Source organism: Chiloscyllium plagiosum, unplaced genomic scaffold, assembly GCF_037043375.1.
Source record: "Chiloscyllium plagiosum isolate Xiang-an unplaced genomic scaffold, Cpla_swu_hap1 HiC_scaffold_4, whole genome shotgun sequence".
Classification (NCBI taxonomy): domain Eukaryota; kingdom Metazoa; phylum Chordata; class Chondrichthyes; order Orectolobiformes; family Hemiscylliidae; genus Chiloscyllium; species Chiloscyllium plagiosum.
The window spans coordinates 66,283,586-66,310,640 of record NW_028270142.1 but is presented as its reverse complement, the minus strand read 5'-3'; the positions used below and the strand labels follow the sequence as shown (position 1 = coordinate 66,310,640).

Genomic DNA, 27,055 nt, shown 5'->3' with positions numbered 1-27,055 from the left:
GGTCAGGAGTGTGGAGCAGTCAGATCAGTAGTGATCTTATTGAATGGCCTTGCAAGCTTGACTGAGTGGTCTATTCCTCTTGAATGCATGTCTGTGTTGAACAGAGTTTTTCCAGTCTTGTTTTCAATTACTTGTGGCTGAATGTTCGTCATCCACATTCTCAGAGTTGTTTGTTATAACATAACTTATGCAAAAACACTGTAAAGGTTTAAATTTCATTTGAGTTGTTCCTGATTTCCATGAATCATAGAATCCCTACTGCACAAAAAGAGGCCATTAAGCCCATTGAGTCTACACCAATCCTCCAAAAAGCATCCCAGTTCCCCCCATCCTATCTCCATAGCCCACATTTCCCATGGCTAAATCACCTAGCCTACACATCCCTGGTCACTACAGGACAATTTAGCATAGCCAATCCACTTAATATGCACATCTTTGGATTGTGAGAGGAAAGCAGAACACTCACAACATGTGCAAACACCACAGCGACAGTCACTCAAGACTGAAATCAAATCCAGGTCCTAGGTGCTGGGAGATAGTAGTGCTAACCACTGTACCATCCATTGATCATTCATTGCAGACTGCCAGCAGATTCAGATTGAAATTCAATTCTTTAAACTCTGAGAAAACACAGAATAATACTGTGTGAATAGGCCATCATTTTGGTATCTCTACTTCATCCACAAACATACTTTAGACATCTAAAATACCCTACACACTTTGAAATTCCCTGGTTCAGTTTCTATGGAGATGGTTTTGAGAGAACATTTTGGTAACAATCATCGATCAAGTGATCCATGAAAAAGAACACATTTATTAAAGTGTGCAAATTTGATTCTGTTTCACTCAGCACGACATTTTAATATTACCATGCTGTTTATGTTGCCAAATTCAAGTTCCTGGAGTCTTTTACTGCATTTGTTAACAAAATCTTATCATATCCATTGAATGATGAAAAGCTTCAAGCCGATTTCTAATTGTAATCTTGTGGGAAAGCCTATATATCCAATAGAATTGACATAATTCCTGATGAAGGACTTTTGCCCAAAACATCGTTTTTACTGCTCCTCAGTTGCTGCCTGAACTGCTGTGCTCTTCCAGCACCACTAATCCAGAATCTGGTTTCCAGCATCTGCAGTCATTGTTTTTACCTACATAATACATTAACACCTACTGAGCTAAAGGAACTTTCAACACACTACTTCATTATGACACTGAAAGGCATCATCTTTCATGCTGTTTGCTTCTTAGTGGAATACAGAAGTCTTCTTGACATACAAACAGTGCATAGAGGAGAAAAGGTAAGTTAATCAAAATTAGGGACCAGACTATGCAGCAAGGCAGCAGATATGGCTGAAGTGCTAACTGACTCTAAGTCAACAGTCTTTATTCAGAAAGATAATATTTTTAAAATGGCAAGTTTAAGTATTTGAGACACCAGATAGGTTAAACATTGATGGAGAGGTGGCGCTGGAAGATTTGGTTGCATGTGAAGCAGATAAGTTACCAGGTTTGAATGAATTGCATCTGAGGATGCTCAAAGGATTAGTGGGGATAGGGAATGCAGAATTATGGAAGTATAGATCATGTTCTTCCAAACCTCCAGAGGGGTAGAGATATAAATGTTACACTCGTGTTCATAAAATGAAAACTGTAAGGGCAAACCTAGCAATTGCAGGCCAGTAAACTATCTGTATTCTTTTGAAACAAAAACAGAAGTTGTTGGAAAAGCTCAGGAGGTCTGGTAGCATCTGTGAAAGAAATCAGAGTTAACATTTTGCATCTGGTGACACTTCCTCAGAACTGATGAAAGCTAAGAAGATGTCAGTTTGTATGCAAAAGATAGTGTGGGGGAGGGCGTAAAGAGTAAATGATAAGTGGGGAGTGAGCCCAGAGATAGAGAGAAGAGCAGTTGGACAGATAAATGAGTGGATAACGATCTTGGTAGGAGTGCGTATGAGCATTAATGAAGACTGTTATTGGCTAACAACAGTAGGATGTAATGGCAGGCTGTGTGATAACAAGGCCTGATGTATGGGGTTGGGGGCTAGGACATGGGAGAGTTCAGCCCCTAAAATTATTGAACTCAGTGTTGAGTCTGGAGGACTGCAGGGTCTCCAAGTGGAAAATGAGGTGTTGTTCTTCCACCTTGCACTGAACTTCACTGGAGCATTGCAGCAAGCCTGAGACAGAGATGTTGGCCAGGGAACAGTGTGATGTGTTAAAGTGGTAGACAACTGGAAGCTCGGGGTCATTTTTGCAGTCTATGCTTCATTTCCCCAATGTTGAGAATGCCACATTGTGAGCAATGGATGTAGTAGATGAGATAGTGTGACCTGCAAGTAAAGTGCTGCTTCACCTGGAAGGTATGTTTGGCCCTTAGATACTGAGGAGGCAAGAGGTAAATGGCTAGGTTTCACCTTTGACAATTGCTGGGGAAGGTGCCGTGAGGTTGTGGCGGGGTTTTGGGAGTGAAGGAAAAGTGAACCAAGGGAACTTTACCTGTAATAATCTGTGACCAATGAATGCAGTAGACAAATGTGTTCTTTTCTACATTGGGGAAACAAAGCGTAAACTGGGTGACCACTTCACAAAACACCTACATTCTGCCCGCAAAAATGACCCTGAGCTTCCAGTTGCCTGCGACTATAACACATCACCCTGTTTCCTGGCCAACATCTCTGTCTCAGGCTTGCTGCAGTATTCCAGTGAAGATCAACACATTGGAAGAAAAACACCTCATTTTCCACTTGGGGACACTGCAGCCCTCTAGACTCAATATCAAGTTCAATAATTTTAGGGCCTGAACTCTCCCATGTACTAGCGTCCAACCCCACACTCTAGGCCTTGTTATCACATAGTCTGCCATTACACACTACCATTGTTAGCCAATAACAGTATTCATTAACAGCCATTCACTCTCCTAGCCAAATCGTTAACCATTCCTTTGTTTGTCTTCTGTCTCTTTGGGGTCTACCCCCACCAATCGTATACTCCTTACCCTCTCCCCCACCCTATCCTCTGCATATAAACCGACATTTTCCCAGCTACCATACGTTCTGAGGAAGGGTCACCGGACCCAAAACGTTAACTCTGATTTCTCTTCACAGATGCTGCCAGAACTGCTGAGCTTTTCCAAAAACTTGTGTTTTTGTTTCTGATTTACAGCATCCACGGTTTTTTTTTGTCAGATTTTATGCAGTCTTTTGAAGTCTTCCATCATCCCCTTCAATATTCATTCCACTTTTGTGTCAAAATGTAATTTTGAAATTAAACCATTTTAATCCCATCACCCAAGTCTAAGTCATTAACATATATCAAAAATAAACAATGGCCTTAACACTAACATCTTGGGTATCTCTATAAATCCTACTTCAGTTTGACGTACTGTTCACCACTACTCTGTTTCCTGTCACTCAGAAAATCTGGAAAAATTGCTATAAAACTGGTCAAAAGCAAGTTGAACAGTTTTGTAGCAAAGCATATTTGTGGAAAATATATAAGAAGTATTTTAATTTCTTTCATATAGATTGTCAACTGTTAGGTTATATAAGATTATGAAAGTCGAACAAGAGTTGGAAACATTAGAAGGATAACACTCATGGAAGAATTTGGAAACAGTGTCCCTTTGAGAATAAAGTTCCAATTGAAAAATCATAAAGTTTCAAAGACAAGGACAGCTTCTGTAATGGATGATGGTTCAAAAAAAATCTCATAATTGTGACTAAGCATTTTCTTGCAATGCCAAACAGAAATTGCAGAGATAAGAATTCTGATAGTGTGAAAAATGTCTGTTCAGTGAGGTAGATAGCAGAAATGAAAAGACAGATATTCTATAGAGCAATAAAAATGATATTGTGAAAGATGAAATATGATTCAAGCTGACTCATTATTTTTGTCATAAGGAAGGGCATTTGGATGTATGGTTGGTTGAGACTATCTTAATAGAGGTCGACAGTAAAAGAAAACATTCAGACATGGATGAATATAGGGAATCTGGAGTTAAAACCTGAACAGAGGGAAAGGATCTGAAAAGGATTTGTTTTAATGAAGAACAAATACAACAAATGCAGGAAGTGCGCTATAATAAATAAATCCAGTGGAAGGGTGTTGATCCCATTAGGAAGTTTAATGTGTTTGCTACTTCTTTGACAGTTTAGTAAATTTTACTGACTAAATAATGTTTGGATGGCTTTGATGTTTTTCCATATAGTAAAAGGATTAAAATCTAAAAATTGTAATGTATTCCCTGGAGTGAAACACTGTAAATTCAAATTTATTTTCCAAAGTTATTAGCCTGTATGGGGATCACAACACTAACCTCCCTCCCCATTCACAGCAAGTTTGCCATCATTTTCTTGCCGAAACATTTGGTATAAGCTGCCTGAGGTGATATCACAGTAGTGATAGGAGGAGGCCTTTCAGCTTCAAACCAGTGAATACAGGAAAACATATGGACCAAATATTGAACTACAGAAGCAATCATCCCAACATTCACAAACAAAGCTGCATTAGAACATTAATCCAACGAGCCACTACACATTGCAGCACAGAGGAACTAAGCAGAGCAGAAGAAAATCACCTATACAGTGTATTCAAAAAGAACGGGTATCCAATGAACACAGTCCATCGATTTCTCAGCTACAAACCCAAACAAGCACAAAAACACCCCCAGAAACCCTAGCCATTCTCCCTTACATCAAAGACATCTCGGAAATGACTGCCAGACTACTTAGACCCCTTGGCACCATGGTAGCCCACAAACCCACCAACACACTAAAACAGCAGCTAATGACCTTGAAAGACCCTATAAAGACAACAAGCAAAATTAATGTCATTTATAAAATACCTTGCAAGAACTGTATCTAACACTACATTGGACAAACAGGTGGAAAACTAGCCACAGAAAGACATGACCCACTCTCACGAGTATCCTTACATACGGATGAGGAAATTCACCACTTCGACTCGGACAACACATTCATCCTAGGACAAGCCAAACAGAGACTTGCACAAGAATTCTGAGAAGCATGGAACTCTATCAACAAACACATTGTCTTGGATCCCATTTACTACCCCCCCCGAGGAAAAAAACCCAGAAAATCACATCACCATAGGAACTGATGTCACCATGGGAGATGACATCACCAACCCAAGGAAACCCAAACACAAACAGAAAGCAGGCTACACCACCAGTGCTTCATCCGGAGGGTCACTGAAGATGTTATTTAGTATGGTGATGAAACGTCTGAAAACGAACCTTCTAGCTCAGCGAGCAAACTACATCCAGGCCTTTAAATGACCTTTAATTGGTTATTTAAGGAGATCAATTGGCCAAAGTGTAGGTACTGCCACTGTTCCCCTTACTGTGAATGAAATCCCAATGGGAGTGGGGACGCAATGAGCATGATGCTGTTATTCTGATTTTACACAGCATATGTCCCACCCAGTTCGACTGGCAACTTGCCTGCAGGAACCAGAGCATTCCAATTGACACTTCTGCTGCAGGAACATAAATAAGTCCTCTCTATTTGAAGTATGATGCAGATCTACAATAAGTCTGGTGTTTCAGGTACTATGATGTCTGCAGTCATATGGTAATAAGCCTAAAAGTTTAGTTTGTGAAATCTAATTTACTTTACAATTGGCACTAAACTGAAACTTTCCATTGAATTAATTTAATTAAGAACTATCCAAAACTGGTTTCCCATTAAGTGAGTCAGCTAGGCATATATAGTCAGATAGGAGTATATAATACCAGCTAACTTAATGCTGTTTATCATCTGAGTGTGACTTACAACAGAGTGCCTCAGTTACGTGATTCAGGGTATGAAGGGAGAAAGGGAACAAATTGTCCTATTGCTTTTCCTTTGCCTCAACATTTCCAACCTGCTCTGTTTTTGGAGAAGAATCTCCTTATTGTGTGAGCATCCAGCAAGGTTATTCTGTTCCGAAGCTTTGAGATAGTATATCAGCTGGTGGTAAGTTTAATGACCTGTATAAAAACAGAACTAAATGTAAAGTTGAATACATTAATTTTGAACACATGGAGGATGTCCTGTTAGGTGATATGTCTCAATTACAGCATATGGAAGTTCCTGGATGACAATTTAGTATAGAGAAAATATATCTGAGCCAGAGTTTGAGGTTCAAGCTGCTTCAGTTTCATGAGCTGGAAGCTGAACTATAGACACTGAAATGCATTAGGGAGGTGGTAAGTTACCTGGATATTTGTACCTTAAGGTAGTTACACCTGTTAGGATTGGATCGGCTGATTTAGTTAATGTTCAAGAACAGGACAGTATTCTTGACAATGAGATAGCTCAGGAGAGCCAAAGGAAAAAAGCTACTTGGAATTGCCCAAGACGACTGAAGTTCTTTCATCCTGTCCAGATGAGAGTGAATGCTACAGCAGGAGGATCAACTAACTGATTGTGGAACAAGGATGTAGAAAGCCACTCAAGAAGGGGCAGTAAGAAGGAATGCAGTGGTATTATGAAACAGTATAGTGAGAGTAGTGAGGGTGATTGACATAGTTCTCTGCAGCAAAGAGTGAGAGTCTACATATTTGTGTTCCCTGCTGATCTCAGAGTTCGAGACATCTGCTCGGTTTGGACAGCAACTTGGAATGAACGGTGGGATCCAGTTATTATGGTCCATGTAGGTACCAAAAGTGTAGGCAGTATGAAAAGGAGCTTTGCATATTCAGTATGAGGAGCTCGGCATCAACTAAAGTAGAATCTCAAAGGTCACAATCTCTGCATTGGCCCTGAGCCATACACAAATTAGCATATTACAAATCAGATTAGAGGAATGAATGCATGGCTCAAAGACTGGAGTGTGAGAAGTCGCTTCCACTTTTGGGGCAGTATTCTTGCTGATCACATAACTGCAAATAAATAGTGGAGGAAATGCATTAAACTTGGGAAGAAGTGGTAAATCAAAGAGTAAATTCAAGGACAAAGATAGAGAAATGATAAACAGTCCATGACAGGAAAAAGTAGAGAGTAAGAATCTCTGAATCAAACAACAGATAAGACCAGAATTTACAAAGAAAGTAAAGAAGTAAAATTAAATACTCTTTATCTGAATGCACATTTAATCCAAAACCAAACTGAAGAAGAGTGCACAGATGGAAATGAATAAATATGATCTCCTAGCCATTACTGATCCATGGCTTTAAGGTGACATGGATTGTCATCTGAATTTTAGAGGCTATTTAGGTATGACAAGAAAGTAGAAAATGTTGGAAGGGTAGATCTACCAGCTAATGATGATATCAGTACAACAGCAAGGGACGGCCGATGTTCAGGAGGTCAATATGCAGAAATGGTTTGGGTAGAAATGACGAAGGATAAATGCAAGTGGTCACTTGTAGCAATGGTTTACAAGCTCCATAACATAACCATGCCTCAGGTCAGGGGAGAGGTTGAGAAGGAGATTCTTTCATGATAACCTCAACCAGTGTGGGAATTGAAGCCATGTGGTTCGTTTCACTCTATGCCAGAAAGCAATCATCTATTCAACTAAGCTAACTGACTGCATTGGATTCCTCGTTTAAGGAAATATACTAAGTAAATGCACTAACTAAATAAGTAAATACACTAGAAATTAAGGTCTCAAATGGGGTTGATTGTCTCATGAGGAAAGGTTGAATGCTGAGACTTGTGTCTGCTGGAGTGTAGAAGAACAAAAGATAAATTGAAGTGTTGGGATGTATAAAGTACTCCATGGTCCTTGATTTTCTTATGTAGCAGTGGCCAGTAGTGTCCACTTATTATGTGTCCGTGCTCACTGTAAGTTGGAAATGCCCGTTTCCCTACTCCTAGCCTTCACAGAATGTTTCCTACAGCAATAGTTTAAAGCTTTTTCCCTTGCCCAATCAGGATATTTAACTTTACACATGGAGCTCAGACCATTCACTTCCTATTCAAATCCCTAACCAGGAATGCCCCTACAGATCCTCACTTCCTGATGGTACCTGCAACAATCAAATTTAAACTCTTTATAGCCTATGCTGTTTTTTTTTTCAGAACTGCTTACCATTTCTGATGTACAGGCTTTAAGCTGTGTGCTGTTTCTCCCTTATTCATCTTTCCACAAGTTCTTGATGATGGTTTGTTTGTTGAAACACTGATTATCTGTATGAGTCGTCCTTAAAGCGGAAGAATGTTTCAAGCTGTAAACTCACCCAGTGGATATTTTAACTGTTATAAAATCTAGTATTAAATAACAATACCCTTTGCTGATCACCATGTTGCATTTGTGGGTAGAAGGGTCTTTCAACCAATAATGTTTCCTGAACTGGTTATAAGGGCTTGCTCAGTCAACAGCAGTAGAATAATAACCACTGCATAGACTCAACAAGAAGAGGTTATCATCTTATTCAATAAGCCAATTATTGATAGCAGATAGGTACAATTTACATGAGTTCATGAGTCATTTACTAGGAGGAGACCTGTAGATGTCTTCAGTCTCATGAAGTCCTAATTTATTTTCCCTTTTCTACAAAATATATATGACATCTTCAATTTGTATAGAGCTTGATGCAATCTTCAACGTGAACTTGTTCAGAATCATTACCTTATTCTGTAATAAAAAGTTAAGATCTTTTAAATATATAATTCTTTCAGTGCAATACACCCCCAATAAGTAAAACAAAACAAACTATTTACACTCTGCCTTAACTTATTTGAATAAAGGCAACACCTTTTGAAATGAAAGAAAATATAAAGGAACTGAACATGAAAGTAAAATTGGTTGGGAAATATGATAGTGTGTATGGTGGCTCTATTCATTCAGTATGTTTTATTTAGCGCTCATTAATTCTAAGAATACAGTTAAATCACAATTTATTTGATATGGCATTTAAATAAAGTTCCCTTTCAGTTTTGGTCTAAGTTCACAATTGTTATTAGGATAATTGATTTCAATTTTGTTTAACATTACTAAAACAAGAAGTCAAAGTTTGAATTGTCTTGCATTTATCAGGATTAAAATGCAAGAAACAGACTTGAGAAAAGGGATTCCAGTTTATACAGCTTGTTCTGACTTCAGCCATCATTGTCAAAAGGTATGGTGCTGAAAAAGGCAGCATCAGAGGAGCTGGAGAGTCAACATTTTGAGCATAAGCTCTTCATCAGGAACGTTGGAGGGGGAGTTGAAGTGTTCAGCCACAGGGCAGTGGGGCTGATTGGTGTGTGTGTTCCAAAGATGTTCTCTGAAACGTTCCGCAAGTTGGCATCCTGTCTCCCCAATGTAGCGGAGACCACATCGAGAGCAATGGCCCACTTTGCCAAGGACATGCAAGTCCTGGGTCTCCTCCACCACCAAATTCGAGCCACCTGATGCCTGGAGGAAGAACGCCTCATCTTCCACCTTGGGACTGTCCAACTGATGTGGTCAATTTCAGCAGTTTCCTCATCTCCCCTCCCCCCGCCATATCCCAGATCCAACCCAGCACTGTGCTCTTGAACTGTCCTACCTATCCATCTTCCTTCTCACCTATCCAGTCCACCCTCCACTCTGGCCTATCACCATCAGCCCCCAGCTTCATCTACATATCGCAATCCCAGATGCCTTCCCCCAGTCCCACCCCCGTCCCATTTATCCCCAGCCCCTTGAGCCACCCCGTCCCCTCCACAACATTCCTGATGAAACGTCAACTCTCCTACTCCTCGGATGCTGCCTGACCAATTGTGCTTTTCCAGCACCACACTTTTTGACTCTGATCTCCAGCATTCGCAGTCCTCACTTTCTTCAGCCATCATTGACATGGTGATGCAACAAAAACAGTTAACTGTCGATCTTTGATTTGATTTCACAAATAAGAGCATTAGTACTTCTTTCGACCCTTCAAGCTTGCTCCACCATTCAATATGATCATGAGGTGATCAGGGAGGTGATGGGCTCATGATATTAACTCTAGATTGTTAATCCAGAGACCCAAATGATGTCCTGGGGTTTGAATCCTGCCACGGCCGATGGTGAAATATGAATTTAATCAAAAGCTAGAAATATGAGTCTAACAATGACCATGAATCCATTGCCAATTGTCAGGGAAAACCCATCTGGTTCACTAACGTCCTTTAGGGAAGGAAGCTGCCATCCTTACCTGGTCTGGCCTACATGTGACTCCAGATCCACAGCAATGTGGTTGACTCTTAACTGCCCTCTTGGCAAACTAGGAACGGGTAATAAATGCTGGCCTAGCCAGAGACACCCACATACCATGAATGAATTTTTAAAAAAATCATCCATCACAATTGCCTGTTCCCACTTTCTCCCTATATTCTTAGATCTCTTTAGACAGAAGAACTATACCTATGTTTTTCTTGTAAGTCTTCAATGTTTTGCCTCCACAGTTTCCTGTGGCAGGGGAATTTCATAAGCTCATTACCATGTGTGAGGGAATTCCTTACCTTATCCATAAGCTACGATTCATGGCTCTGGAATCCTACCTGCGTCTACCCGGTCTAATCCTGTTCGAATTTTATAGGTTTAGATCATATTTCCTCCTCATTCTTCAAAACTCAAGTGAATGTAGTCTTAACTGATCTAGTCTCTCCAGGTATGTCAGTCCTGCTATCCCACAAATCAGTTTAGTAAACTTCCTTCATACTCCTTCAACAGTCAGAGTATCCTTCTTTAGGTAAGGAAACCAAAGTTGCATCCAATAACTCCAGCATTGGTCCAACCTTGTCTCTATTCACTAGGTTATTAATGAGCTGCCATATTCTAAAGCCCGAGTTGCTAAACTGATATATCGGTTAGTTCAGTAAATCACATCACCACATCCTTCATCTCAGGAAGCATCACTGACACATTCTCTTGAGTGTATTGCTAAACAATAGAATATTATGCTTTTCAGTATATTTTGGTTCCAAGCTGTTACCATGTAGTGAAATTAAAATGCATGTTGTGTAAAGGATTGTTCAAAATGAAACAGTAAACAAAACACATTTGTGGAATTCACTTTGATAAAATCTTGACAGAGCATACTGATAGACTCATCCGAGAGGGTATAATTGATCTTATGGCCTAAATTAAGGCCTATCATAAACTGTAACTATAGAATCAGCTTCCATTTGTTCCATTTAATGAACAGAATGTAGATGAATTGTAATCTCCTCAATGTTTTATAAAAGGAGAAAATGAGGACTGCAGATGCTGGAGATCAGAGCTGAAAATGTGTTGCTGGAAAAGTCCTGAAGAAGGGCTCATGCCCGAAACGTCGATTCTCCTGCTCCTTGGATGCTGCCTGACCTGCTGCGCTTTTCCAGCAACACATTTTCAGCTCAATGTTTTATAAAGGTTTGATCATCTTTATAAAGGTTGGTAATTATTGCTTTAGTTTATCCAAAGGCAGATCATAATTCCTAAAAGCTTTTTGTCTGTTCTCACACATTGATTTAGATTAATATTTTTGTCTTGAAAACTGGAATACAACCAACTTCTAGGCCAAAATAAAAGGTTTTATGATGCCTAATAAATCTGAACCTCTTTGTGAAAAAGAACTACTTTGGGTCAGATTTTGCTGCCAAAATAATGGTAAGGCTAATGGCGCATGCTGTTATTCATGTGCAAATGGCACTGCAATATCAAACCAAAATATGCAGTAGGAATCTAAGTACAGGCAGGCAGACAATATCATGTTTCCAATAGTGCTGAGTGCAGGTCACTAATGTAACTCTCATTAAAAGTAGGTGGAAGTCTATTGTACATGCAGTTGCACCCCAATGCTGCCATTGTTGCTTAAGGTAGCATTAACGTCAAATCTGGGGAAGTCCCACATTAATACCTTGATCAGCAAACCGTAAGAAGAAATCACTGACTACAAGAGACTAAGATATAAAATGTCCTTATCTTTGAAGCCCTTGGTGGCCAGGAGGAATAAATTCCTCAAGATGTGCTTTGACCTCCCAAGCCCCAAACTTGACAGAATAGTCGGCTGGCATGATCACCGAAACACAACTATATGGGAACCTTTCTTCCACTGACTGTCAAGGATCCATCCCAAAGCTCCTTGACCTCAATCCCCTGCTACCAAGTTCCTGTTCCCCTGACCATCCAGTAATGAAACTGTCAGACCTGTCTCCAGAATATGGTAATTCAATGAGCCATGCAACTGCAATTTGTTTCGTCTTTATATTCTTTCTGCTTATCACCCAGTGCCAAGCATATGCACTCCATTTCTGTGCCTTCCTGCTGGAAGGGTTGAAGTGCTAGCTTCAGTTTGTTTGCTCAAAAGCTCCTTTAGTTCTGTAGATTAGTTACCCTAATGCTGCATTCTACCTATTTGCTTTAATTTGCCTTCTTGTCTTCCAGAAGTCAGCCAAGATGATGGTTTGCTATCAAATATATTGAATAGAACATGGCCTTAAGCTGTTGTGTTATTTCTTGTCACTGTTATTAGGTATGGCTTTAACATTAATGTAACTTTCCATTGGTGCCAAGAGCAGTGAAAACAATCTTGCCACTAAACTCTTTTCTTTTTTGCGCATTGAAAACTTTACTTGAAAAAAAATTGCCATACAGAAACACATCCCGACAAATGTTGACAATGGTCATTTGTCCTGTAGACCTTAAAACACTGCATACTGTGCCCAGTTCAGTAACTGTGTTTGAGGTTTTATCATTGGTTATAACTTTCCTTCTATTCCTAGAATGTACCAATCCATTTTTATTGTGAACAGATAACACAAAATAGCATTGTTTAGATCCAGTAGAAATATTGAAGTGTCAAAATCCATACCATACACAAAATGGCCCATTCGGTTATTCATAAGTATTGGTAATATATAGGTGGAGAGCATGGGTTGATAGAAAATACTTCTTTCAAACCTGCACTATCAGATGGCATAATATGGTATGTTTTAATATCGCACACAGGACCACATGTGCTCTGAGGCTGTTATTAAATAGACATTATAACCCCTACTTGTAGCAATTGCTTCTGCAGCAATATTTCTTAGAGATTCACAGATATTTAGCATGTTTGCAGTGCAGCATTTATAATCACACATCAATCAACAGTAAATAAAATTGTTTATCTACTGTTTATTTCATAGTTCAATCACCTTTATTGTACTTATTGTGTCCTTATTGAAGTACTTGATTACAGGCCATTCCCACAATGTTAATTATATCCATATTTTTTTCTTCAGAGGGATACCCCGGAGGCTGGAAACGAATGACAGTGATGACAGTGATGATTGTGAGATACATCAAGAAAGGCAAACAGGATCTTACTTCCTCCACCACTGTTAAAAATGTCATCTTACCCTGGCAAACGAACATGACTGCCTCTTCCTCAGGCTCCTCATGATAATCAAGGCCCTTCCTGTTAGCGCCATTTCCAATCTCACTCTGCAAAACTTTGGAGATGCAGAAAGCGAAAAATAAAACAAAATCTAAGTGCCTGAGCCCATATGTGTAAACCGACAGGCTTGTTATAATTGGCGGAGTGTTTGCTAATTCAACATTTCGGGCTTGGAAACAATTATTTCCTTGCAGGGAAACTACAACAACGTGAACTGTAGGCGTCTCAGCCAAGACAAGGCTTGATCCATCAAACCCCTAACCGCATGTGATCGAAGCCCGGAGTGATTATATTTCGCTTCTTTTTGCTGTGTTTATTTTAACAGGTACAGCAAGTTTCTACTGATAAAAGTGCAATTTCTGTCATTTTCAAACCAAACTGTATTTTCAGAGAGAAAAAAAAATTGCTCGTTATTTCCACATCATAGTCATGTTAAGACAGAGTAGTACCAGTGAGAGCTTATTTGATATTGTCGCTTCCCCTCCCTCCATCCAACCAAAAAAAGAATGTCATTATTTAAGTTGTCTCCTCTGATCTTTATCATGAAATTGTCAGAACATCTGCAAACTTACACATTTATTGAGACTATGCTGTCATTCGATTCCAAGAAAAAGTTTTCATTTTGAAAGTTGAAAGCTACACTGTAAAATCAAGAACATGATGTTTCACTGAAGTTATTTTGCAGTTTTATTCCCATCACATGAAACATTCTGTTCTTTCAAGCTGTCAACCACCATCGTCAAATATGTATGTTAAAATGTTGAAACTTTTGTTACTGCATTGCTTTGGGCTTTTTATTGAAAATGAAAATAAATAGTTAAATTATTGCTTAAATATTTGAATCTTATATTTTGAACAGGAGGAGGCTATTCAGCCCTTCAAGATCCTATAGATCATCGCAGTTCTCCACCACAAATCAAAGTTCACAGCTTTGTTCCTATCTCTGAACTAAACCTGAAAAGAAATCTGTCTTCAATATTTAGATTAACATACAAATTTCAGGGAAACAGCTTAAGATTCTTGATATTGGAGATATAGTTCCTTCTGACTTCAATCCTAAATGAAAGAGCTTTATATTTTTTGTCCCCTTGTTCTGGATTCACACCTTTTTTTTCTGTATGAACTCTTTAGATAACTTCTCAAATTTATAGGATTAGAAATTGGTTTGCACCATTTTGTCAATTGCAAGTGTTAAAATCATGATCTGCCTTTGCCGTTTGTGTTGGAGCCAGATTGGGCACAAAATTGTATTGTTGCCACCTCATTTACCTGATGATAGTTCAGGACAGCACAACTGTAATGCCACTGGTTACATTTGGCAATCAACAGCAAGTCAAGCAGTGTGTGCTAATTGCAGCTCTGTTTTTAAGTGGCAGTCCATCCCTCTTCAATGGAGGTTGTGCTGAATAACAAAGGCTTCATGTATTACAGGTACACAATCTTTTATTCGATATCCGGAAAGCTCTGGAATCTGAATTGTTTTTTCGTTAAGTGTGAAACGTCATTTTGGCATGCAAACAGGTGACCCAACTCTACACCCACTCAAACTACATGATGTGACGTGGCGGCATGGCACTGCATTGGCAAGCGTCAATTGTGTCTCAGCACTTGTACTATTCACATGTGCGTCTGCTATTAGGTAATTATTTTTATTTCATTATGAAAATGTCATATATTCCAAAATCTGAAAAATTCTGAATTCCAAAAACAACCGCCCCCAAAGATTTTGGATAAAGGACTGTGTCTGTACTGAGTTTCTGAACAAAGAAAATGGAACTCAGAGAATGTTCTCAAAGATCATGAATAAGGCACATAGCTCATTAATGATGGAGGTTGACAGGACGAAAGACATGACAATTCTCAGAGACCTTCAGAAGGGATTAGGAGGAGATGGCCAAGGAAATCAAGTTATCAGTTTCCATGCCTGAAGACCTGATAGCATTGCCACAAGAAGTCTAATGACTTCATAAAAGTAGTAAAAGTTAGTGAATGTATCTTCATACAACACCTGTTACCGATAGCTTTACCAGCATCTAATGCTGTTTAATGTGAAACATATCCATCACTGAGTGACCACTAGTCTGTGACCTTACATCTACCTCTCTGCCTTCAGATATTGTTATAATGAAATGTGATCCAAACATTAATTTTTAAAGGATTTTGGAACCATATAAATATATCTTGAAATTTTAAACAAAAGAATATTTTACTAAAGAAAACACACTAGCAGCTATTTTGTGGTTGCAAAGGGAGTTTGGAAGCTGTCATATAATCTGGAGTAATTTCAAAGAGTGAGATCATGTGTTCCAGTTTGGAAAGAGAATAAGACTATAACATTTTTGACTTTCTTCAGAGAGAGAATTTGATCTGCAAGAACAATGGCATTTTGCTCCCTTGTGCTATTTCTTTTCAACTTTCTGCACCATTGGGTATGAGCTAAAACCTCAGCGGAAGTTATCTTTACCACATCTAGTAGATTCCTGAAGTAAAAGAAAGTCAACCAACTCCAACTATTCCAGGAACATGCACAAATGCCAGCAGCTTGTGTGAGTAGAAAATATTCAGATTCAGGACACTCTTTGGGACAGTCCAAATTACTTGCCCTCTTTTCATAAGTTTAACTGTTACTTGGCTGAGTTGCTTTCAAAGCTGGAAATGTGTTGCTGGAAAAGCGCAGCAGGTCAGGCAGCATCCAGGGAACAGGAGAATCGACGTTTCGGGCATAAGCCCTTCTTCAGGGATGAGGAAAGTTTGTCCAGCAGGCTAAGATAAAAGGTAGGGAGGAGGGACTTGGGAGAGGGGCGTCGGAAATGTGATAGGTGGAAAGAGGTCAAGGTGAGGGTGATAGGTCAGACTGGGGTGGGGGCGGAGAGGTCAGGAAGAAGATTGCAGGTTAGGAAGGCGGTGCTGAATTTGATGGACTTGACTGAGACAGGGTGGGGGGAGGGGAAATGAGGAAACTGGTGAAATCCGAGTTCATCCCTTGTGATTGGAGGGTTCCTAGCCGGAAGATGAGGCGTTCTTCCTCCAACCATCGTTTTGTTGTGGTCTGACGATGGAGGAGTCCAAAGACCTGCATATCCTTGGTGGAGTGGGAGGGGGAATTGAAATGTTGAGCTACAGGGTGGTTGGGTTGGTTGGTCCGGGTGTCCCAGAGGTGTTCTCTGAAACGCTCCGCAAGTAGCCGGCCTGTCTCCCCAATATAGAGGAGGCCACATCGGGTGCAGAGGATGCAATAGATGATATGTGTGGAGGTGCAGGTGAATCTGTGGTGGATATGGAAGTTTCCTTTGGGGCCTTGGAGGGAGGTGAGGGGGGAGGTGTGGGCGCAAGTCTTGCACCTCCTGCGGTTGCAGGGGAAGGTGCCGGGAGTGGAGGTTGGGTTGGTGGGGGGTGTGGATCTGACGAGGGAGTCACGGAGGGAGTGGTCTTTACGGAATGCTGATAGGGGAGGGGAGGGAAATATATCCTTGGTGGTGGGGTCCGTTTGGAGGTAGCGGAAATGACGGCGGATGATGCGCTGTACATGGAGATTGGTGGGGTGGTAGGTGAGGACCAGTGGGGTTCTGTCCTGGTGGCGGTTGGAGGGGCGGGGTTCAAGGGCGGAGGAGCGGGAAGTGGAAGAGATGCGGTGGAGGGCATCGTCGACCACGTTGGGGGGGAAATTGCGGTCCTTGAAGAAGTTGCTTTCAAGTTAATGCTCAGCAAAGTGTTCATTATTTTGTAAATACTAGTTTATTTTTAAAAGGGTAGATATGTAGTAACTATATCATTCGAGTTGTTAGTCAATGATCTTTGCATCTTTGTTTGGGTAAGTTTGTTTCTGTGAATAAGCCAGTTACTTCTTAGTTATGAAGGAAACATAACTGATGTAATATAATAATGAACCTGATACAGTCTGAGACCCATATCACCAGCCTGGTTAAATTTAAAACTCATTGTTGCCAATGGAGTAGTTGGACTAAAAAGGAAACAGTGGTACCTCCAACCTCAGCCATAATGATAGATTTTCAGATGTGGAAGGCATATTATGAATTCAGCAAAATAAGACAAAAATATTGATCGAGGAGGTTAAAATAGATGACGAGAGTAAACTTGCAAAGATTGTAAAGACTGACTTGTAAAAATATCTATAAATATGTGAAAAGAAAAAAATCAGTGAAGACAAATGTAAGTCCCTTGCAGTCAGAAATGGGGCAACTTAAATGGAATACAAAGAAATGGCAGAATTGAACATATACTTTGGATCCATCTTCACAAAAGAGGACATAAATAATTTCTCAGAATGATTAGGGAATCAAAAGTTTGGTGAGAAAGAGGAATTCAGTTTTTTCAGAATTCAGAGAAAATTAACATTAGTACAAAGAAATGACACAAGAGAAATTAGCAGAGTTAAAGTTAGACAGATCTCCAGGACCTATAATATATATCCCAGAGCACTAAACAAACTAGTCCTGAAAGTATTGGATGTACTGAAAGAGTCATAGAGATGTACAGCATGGAAACAGACCCTTCGGTCCAACCTGTCCATGCCGACCAGATATCTCAACCCAATCTAGTCCCACATGCCAACACCCGGTCCATATCCCTCCAAACCCTTCCTATTCATATACCCATCCAAACGCCTCTTAAATGTTGCAATTGTACCAGCCTCCACCACATCCTCTGGCAGCTCATTCCATACAAGTACCACTCTCTGCGTGAAAAAGTTGCCCCTTAGGTCTCTTTTATATCTTTTCCCTCTCACCCTAAACCTATGCCCACTAGTTTTGGACTCCCTGACCCCAGGGAAAAGACTTTGTCTATTTATCCTATCCATGCCCCTCATAATTTTGTAAATCTCTATAAGGTCACCCCTCAGCCTCCGACTCTCTAGGGAAAACAGCCCCAGCCTGTTTAGCCTCTCCCTGTAGCTCAGATCCTCCAACCCTGGCAACATCCTCGTAAATCTTTTCAGAACCCTTTCAAGTTTCACAACATCTTTCCGATTGGAAAGAGACCAGAATTGCATGCAATATTCTAACAGTGGCATAACCAATGTCCTGTACAGCCGCAACATGACCTCCCAACTCCTGTACTCAATACTCTGACTATTAAAGGAAAGCATACCAAATGCCTTCTTCACTATCCTGTCTACCTGCGACTCCACTTTCAAGGAGCTATGAACCTCCACTCCAAGGTCTCTTTGTTCAGCAACACTCCCTAGGACCTTACCATTAAGTGTATAAGTCCTGCTAAGGTTTGCTTTCCCAAAATGCAGCACCTCGCATTTATCTGAATTAAACTCCATCTGCCACTTCTCAGCCCATTGGCCCATCTGGTCCAGATCCTGTTATAATCTGAGGTAACCCTCTTCGCTGTCCACTACACCTCCAATTTTGGTGTCACCTGCAAACTTACTAACTGTACCTCTTATGCTCGCATCCAAATCATTTATGTAAATGACAAAACGTAGAGGGCCCAGCACCGATCCTTGTGGTACTCCACTGGTCACAGGCCTCCAGTCTGAAAAACAACCCTCCACCACCACCCTCTGTCTTCTACTTTTGAGCCAGTTCTGTGTCCAAATGGCTAGTTCTCCCTGTATTCCATGAGATCTAACCTTGATAATCAGTCTCCCATGGGTAACCTTGACAAAAGCTTACTGAAGCCCATATAGATCACATCTACTGCTCTGCCCTCATCAATCTTCTTTGTTACTTCATCAAAAAACTCAATCAAGTTTGTGAGACATGATTTCCACACACAAAGCCATGTTGACTATTCCGAATCAGTCCTTGCCTTTCCAAATACATGTACATCCTGTTGGAGGATTCCCTCCAACAACTTGCCCACCACCGAGGTCAGGCACACTGGTCTATAGTTCCCTGGCTTGTCCTTACCACCCTTCTTAAACAGTGACACCACGTTTGCCAACCTCCAGTCTTCCGGCACTTCACCTGTGACTATCGATGATACAAATATCTCAGCAAGAGGCCCAGCAATCACTTTTCTAGCTTCCCACAGAGTTCTTGGGTACACCTGATCAGGTCGTGGGGATTTATCCACCTTTAACCTTTTCAAGACTTCTTCAGCACTTCTTCCTCTGTAATCTGGACATTTTTCAAGATGTCACCATCTATTTCCCTACAGTCTATATCTTCCATATCCTTTTCCACAGTAAATACTGATACAAAATATTCATTTAGTATCTCCCCCATTTTCTGTGGCTCCACACAAAGGCCGCCTTGCTGATCTTTGAGGGGCCCTATTCTCTCCCGAGTTACTCTTTTGTCCTTAACATATTTGTAAAAACCCTTTGGCTTCTCCTTAATTCTATTTGCCAAAGCTATCTCATGTCCCCGTTTTGCCCTCCTGATTTCCCTCTTAAGTATACTCCTACTTTCTTTATACTCTTCTAAGGATTCACTCAATCTATCCTGTCTATACCTGACATATGCTTCCTTCTTTTTCTTGACCAAACCCTCAATTTCTTCAGTCATCCAGCATTCCCTATACCTACCAGCCTTCCCTTTCACCCTGACAGGAATATACTTTCTCTGGATTCTTGTTATCTCATTTCTGAAGGCTTCCCATTTTCCAGCCGTCCCTTTACCTGCGAACATCTGCCTCCAATCAGCTTTTGAAATTTCTTGCCTAATACCGTCAAAATTGGTCTTCCTCTAATTTAGAACTTCAACTTTTAGATCTGGTCTATCCCTATCCATCACTATTTTAAAACAAGTAGAATTATGGTCGCTGGCCCCAAAGTGCTCCCCCACTGACACAAAATGTTGGTAAATAATAATAATAATAATAATAATTTAATTATATTAGGATATTTTAACTTCCCCAATGTTAATTAGCATAGTCACGCTCTGTAAACGGGTTAGAGAGTACAAACTTCTTCAAATGTTTTCAGACCTTTTTATGTCAATAGAAGGTCCAACAGGCGACAACAGGGAAAGAAGTCCCAACTTATCCAGCCTCTCCTTATACCTCAAACCTGCCAGTAATATCCTTATCTGCTCTCCAATTTAATAATATCCTTCCTCTAGCAGTTGGTCATCTTTACTGAAGGGTCAATAGTGAGAAGGCAAAAGTTTAAAGGTGAAGTCCAGAAAGTATGGAGGGGATTTGAAGAAGAGACAGTTGACCCTGAAGTTGATTGGAATCTGGAATGTACTGCCTCGGAAAATAGTTGAGGTGGGAATCCTCACAACTTTAAAAAATAGATAATGAGCACTTGAAAGACATAGCATTCAAAGGGTATGGGCCAAATGCTGGAAACTGGGATTTGTGTTGATAGGTTGGTACAGACTCGATATCTGAATGGGCCTTGTCTATGCAGTATGATTTTATTACTGTATGGTATGTTGGACTCCACTACAAGAGAATTTTACTGGAGTTATACCAGGCCTTGATGAGACCACACCTGGAATACTGTGTGCATTTTTAATCCAAAAACAAGAGGGGATATTTTTACCACAGAATGAGTGCAGCAAAGTTCAGTAGGCTGATACTGGGCTTCGCAGGACTGCCCCACACAGAGAGATCCGTTAAACTGGGCTTTAGAGTTTAAAAAGACAAGAGGGGATCTGATTGAAATGTACAAAATTCGAAGTGGGCTGGACAGACTACATGTGGGGAGGATGTTTTCCCTGGTTATGGAGTTGAGAACCAGAGGACACAGTCTCAGGATACAGAGTAGGCCACTTAAGAAATTGGTAAGGAACCATTTCTTCACTCAGAGTGCTCAATCTGTGAAATTCGTTACCATAGAAGCTACGAAGTTTAGGTCACTGAGTATACTCAAGAAAGCAGATTGTTGTACATTTTAAAGCATGAAGGGGTATGGAGAGAAAGTGGGAATATCTGTCATGACAGATCAGCCACGACCATATTGAATGGCGAAGTAAATTCAAAGGGCCAAGTGATCACTTTCTACAATTCTACAACCCAAGAATGTCTCTAACATTCCTCTCATGACAATGTGGTGTGGGAGATTAGAAATGTAGTTTCTGCAGATGGTGGTGGTTAGAGATGTTGTTTTTGCAGACGGGTGAGGGGGTGTTGTGGTGGGAGGGGAAGGGAAATATTACACAAATGGTCGCGGGATTCTTGCAGCATACTTAAGGCTAAGATTTTAACGAATATAGAGGTTTTTGTTTAAGAAATAGTTTTAAACTAAGAAATAACTTTAAAGTGTTGTAGCTGACCACAAAAGAAGCAGTAGGGGCATTTCACAATAAGCTTATAGTATGATGAGGGGAACTGAATAAAATAACAGACGGGCTGTAACTGACAAGGACAAGGACAGCAGGGTAGTCAGATAAGGAAAATTAGAGAAAAACAAGTGATGTAATCGGCTTATGTTAGGATGGGAAAAGGGACGCGTGATCCCGCAACTTGTAAACTGAATAAAAATGCTTACATGCTTTGTTTTTACGTGCTTTTGCAAGCCTGATTGCATGAGCAAACGCCCGTTCTTGCAAGGCCGTAAAGAATAAAATGTTCTTGTTTCCAAGGCTTTGTCTCAGGCTGAATTGTGAGTGAGTTTTGTTTCTCACAGTGGCACACACTAGAAGTGAGCAGAGCAGATCATTGGGAGACAAGGATGCTTGCAAGCCCCATAGAAAAACTAATTCTCCCCAATAATTGGACCTATGGAGTCCAGCATCACTAGCGACATTGAGGGTGATGGTGTATTCCTGCCTTAAGTCCCTTCTCAAACCCCAGCACAAACCTTATCCAGCTATCAGTTGCCTACTTTCGAACCCATTCTCCCTACTTTATCCTTGTGATTTCTTTTGTCTTCAGACAATATAAAGTTGCCAGGTGTCCAGCGGCACCAGCATCACAAGAAAGATCAAGCAGCCACCAGCTCATGTATAGGCACAACATGCGTCTTAAAGATTATTTTAGAGATGGGATAAACATGTGATGAGTCACTGGACATGCTATAATGAGACCCAGAGATAATGGAAGGCAAAGTCATGACTGTATTCTGTGATCCGAGCCAGAGGAAATTTTGATGGGGTGACATACAAGCGAATGTCAAAGGTTATCTATATTGAAATATTACTTGCATTGACTGATCTGTCAGAATGTCCTTTGTCACTGCAAGTACCACATTGGTCTCCAAGGTAGCAGAGGGCATCACAGAGAGCTTGGCTTCTCCACAGCATCTGCTCCAGATCTTTGTCACAGTACAGGTCCAGCGGTTCTGCAACAACAGCTCCTAAACATTGTATGACTCCTGACTGGACACCTATGTAACAGACCATCAGAAATCCTCAACATACTTGCAGACACCTTTCAAGAACAGAAGTTCTTCAATATCACTTCATTTGCAATTGTAAATACTGTAAATACTGTTAGTGCTAGGCTTCTGTTTATCATTGGTAAGTGATGTTTAGCATCTCACAATGAGCAGTTCAAATTTGAAAAGAAAAGGCTTTGCATGTGTGAAGTTTTTTTTAAAATTAATTAATGGGATATGGGTGCCACTTGCTGAACTGGCACTTATTGTCCATCTCTTGTTGCCATTGAGAAGGTGACTAGGAGCTGCCTTCTTGAATTGCTGCTGTCCATGTGCTATAAGTTGACCCACCATACCCTGAAGTAGGAAATTCCAGGACTTTTGTCCAGCGACAGTGAGGAAGCGGTGATATATTTCCAAGTCAGGACGGTGAGTGACTTAGAGGGGAACCTGTAGGTGGTGATGTTCCCATGTACCTACTGCCCTTGACCTTCTAGATGGTAGTGGTCTCAGGTTTGGAAGGTGAAAGCAGTTCAAGAAGTCAGCTCATCACCATTGAGTGAATAGTTAAAAATGATTTTTCTCAAAACAAGGAATTAGAAAGTTAGGATTTTTTCAATTTTTGATAATAGTCTCATAGGAAGAAGGGCTCATGCCCGAAACGTCGATTCTCCTGCTCATTGGATGCTGCCTGACCTGCTGCACTTTTTCATACTCAACATTCCCGACTCAGGCCACTGACTGTGTGGAGTTTGCACATTCTCCCCGTGTCTGCATGGGTTTCCTCCGGGTGCTCCGGTTTCCTCCCACAGTCCAAAGATGTGCAGGTCAGGTGAATTGGCCATTCTAAATTGTCCGTAGTGTAAGATAAGGGGTAAATGTAGGGGTATGGGTGGTTTGCACTTCGGCGGGTCGGTGTGGACTTGTTGGGCCGAAGGGCCTGTTTCCACACTGTAAAGTAATCTAATCTAATCTAATCATTACTGAGACTAGTTTGATATTTCAGATTCTTTTCAAAAAAAGCATTGCTGTGGTGGGATTAGAATCCCAAGCATTAGCCTGGACCATCTGAATTACTACTCCAGTGACTTTATAGGTTATTGAGCCAGAGAAATATACAGCACAGCAAAAGGACTTCTGGCCCATTTCTTTTGACTGGCATGGATGCAATCACCTAACTATTCTAATCACATTTTACACCACTTGTCCCAAAAACTTGCATGCCTTGGCATCACCACTCCACTCTACTATATCACACTTTGCTGTGACACCATCATATCCAAGGCCACATTCCTGTGCTAGTAATAATTACTGTGCAGAATTGAAATGCCACTTCCCCACCTCATGTGGCAAATTAACCATCTTGAAAAGCAGATCTTTTCAAATGTTTAATTTCAACTTTTTAAAGGGCAAGATATCTTGCCTGCATCTTCAGGAACAGACCATCAGCAGTGAGGTGGGTACACAGTAGGAAGACTATTGTAGCTGTCCCAGAAGGCCATTATGTCTCCATTAGAGAATCACTATGGCAATTGGGGGCACTTGGTATGGGAATGCCGTTGGCACTGCACAGATGGCAGGGACCATGAGCTCTCACTGGTGTTTGAACAGGATGAGTAGACCTCTGCCTACAAGAGGCAAGACTGCCAAGGACAACTGGGTGGCCATCTGTCCAAAGAAAATCTCCAACTAAATTGATTGGTGGACATTGGGCTCAGTGGTGATAACAGGTAACATTCTTTTCAGGACTGTCAGGAATCTGGGCATCAGGAGTACATGGAAAAGGAAGGAAAGTAACAAGGCCAAGCCCTCAATACAAGGTTGAACACCTAATGTGCAGGTATCCAGACATGACAGAGAACCGGTGTCTCAGGAAACTTTGACACTTGCTTCCTTGAACGGATGAAAGAAAAAAACATCTCCATAGCTACCTCTGTATAATACTAGGATGTGGAGAATTTGTTAGTTTTTAGTCCTATTATTTCCTCGAGTGCACTTCTAAACTCTTAAGTTCCTCACCTTCAATACAGCCATGGTTTCCTATATATCTGATACGGTTTTGTATTCATTACAAAAAAGGTAGACAGTCGAGAATGTTGTGCTGGAAAAGCACAGGTCAGGCAGCATTCAAGCAGCAGGAGAATCGATGTTTCGGGCATAAGCCTTCATCCTGATGAAGGGTTATGCCTGAAATGTTGATTCCTCTGCTCCTCCGCTGCTGCCTGACCTGCTGTGCTTTTCCAGCACCACATTCTCGACTCTGATCTCCAGCATCTGCAGTCCTCACTTTCTATGAATAAAAGTAGGCACAAAACAATAGTTAAGAGCTACTTCTATTACCCATTATAGTTTCTTCTCTTGCAGTCTGTTAGGGATCACAGTTTACTTTCCTTAACATGAATCTTAACCCTGATTCTAATACTTTTCCTTTTCATATACTTGTGAACCTCTTAGGATCTGTTTTTATATTTACTTTACTCTCCAAATCAATTTTCAATCATCTTTCGCTATTTTCTAAAGCTATCTCTTAATTTTATCCTTATTTCTTAAAAGGTCCACAATTAGTATTGGTAGTTTGATTTCATTAATTATTCAATTTAGCCATCTCACCCTTCATATCTATGCAATTGACTTTATTTAAGATTAAGACTTCAGAACATCATTCTTAAAGGCAACATTACATTTTACCTTGCCAGGCAGCATTTGTGGAGAGAGAACCAGAGTTCAGATCTGTGGTCTGTCATCACAAATAAGCAAAGTATAAAATATGGAACAGTATAATTGTGGTATACCATTTTAACATGTCATTTTGTAAACAGATGCTTGGCCAAGTGCATTTAAAATAATGACAGATTTATTTAATTAAATCAATTAATTGATTTCCATAATAATCAGTATCATTTAAAAACTGAAATATTATGTGTGCAAACATTCAAAGTAATTATAGAAACATCTTGGACATTATGTGCAACTTAGCATGGCCAATCTACCGAACCTGCACACTTTTGAATTGTGGAAGGAAACTGGAGCACCCAGAGGAAACCCACATAGACATGGGGAGAATGTGCAAACCCCACACAGACAGTTGCCTCAGGATGGAATTGAATCCAGGGTCCCTGTTGCGTAACATTACTTTAAAAAGGAGCTTCAATATTTTATTTAATTGAAAATATCTTTTAAATCTCTATTAAACTATGAGATGATATTTACCTGTTATGTCTTTGCCTGTCAATCTCACGTGTTACAATTCTGGAGAAACGACTTTAACTTTTATATTTGAATTTGAACTTGATTTGGGGGTTTGCTTTGCATTTTCAATCTAACTTTCAAAATAAATAGTCATTTTTCCTGTGTCAAATGTTAATTTTCCTTAAACAGGGGTTAATCAGAAAAGGCTCCATCAACATTCATCAAATGATAAAACAATTTCTGACAATGCTAAATGGAATTTACTATGGTCTGCCCCAGCAAGCTCAGAGGCTGGACAGGGTGAGGGCCATAAGAATCAGGATAGTGTGTCTGCCTAATGGTGTGATATTGGCAAAATCATCCAAAATCCTCTGTGCACCTCAGAACCACTGGCTTGTGTTTGCTGTGTGAGTGGCTACTCTTCACTTCTGTGCATCCGCCCCACTGGGTTCAGAGCCCCATTTCCATTTTATTGTCCTGGTTTTCAGAGATGAGCTTCATGGGAGTTCTGTTCTGCCCATCTTGGGTCTCTACCCACCCCTGGGTGCTCTAATATCCATGTCACCTTCACACATTCAGTGGCCACTCAAAACCTCAGTCATTCTGCTCAAATTCTATGATGCTAAATGGGCCCAGCTCCATGCTAACACTAGATTAATGCTTCTTTTTCATGGTCTATATACATGAGAACAAACACTTACAGCCCTTTAAGTTGTTGCTAATTGTCTACAGTACTGAACAATTATTATAGTGAATTTTTAGTTTCCAGATCCCACTGCCTGTTGCAAAATTGACAGGAGGCAGGAACATCTCATTATAAGCTGCACTGGAGATTCATTACACCATAGATATTTCTGATTTTGAGCTCTGGCTCACCTTCAGTCTCCATCAGTGATCAGAAACCTAGTCCATTTTCTTGAGACTACTAGTACTGGTCCATGAACTTAACCATACTGAAAGCATGGTACTAGCTCTGAGAAGTGGAAACCTTTCTCGTTTTCTCAGAAACTGAGACCTATTCTGTTGCCTTCACCATCACCCTGAACAAGTTCACCTAACTTAGTGAAAGGCAGCAATTGAACCTCAAAGTACATGAGAAACTAAAGTTCTTTCCATTTCAAGTATCTTTTTTCTTAATCACTATCAATTCAAAAGGAAGAAAAGAGATGGAAGGTATTGGTAATGTAAATAGAATTGTTGAATCCAATGTTGATGAGATTAAATGTTAACAGATTGAAAAGAGAATAATACAGCTATGTTTTAGCCACAGTGTAATAAACCAATGTGAATAAGCACTGGAGGTA

At 40.4% G+C, this 27,055-nt stretch overlaps 1 protein-coding gene across 1 annotated transcript in view; it reads left to right on the top strand.

The window, feature by feature from the left end:
* Nucleotides 1-13,863, top strand: part of neto1l (neuropilin (NRP) and tolloid (TLL)-like 1, like) — a 223,954-nt gene extending 210,091 nt beyond the window's left edge. The window contains exon 10 of the mRNA XM_043688455.2: nucleotides 13,167-13,863. Coding sequence (XP_043544390.1) covers nucleotides 13,167-13,269 — 103 coding nt within the window. The 3' untranslated portion in view covers nucleotides 13,270-13,863. The remainder of the gene's footprint in view (nucleotides 1-13,166) is intronic.
* Nucleotides 13,864-27,055: the final 13,192 nt, after the last annotated feature.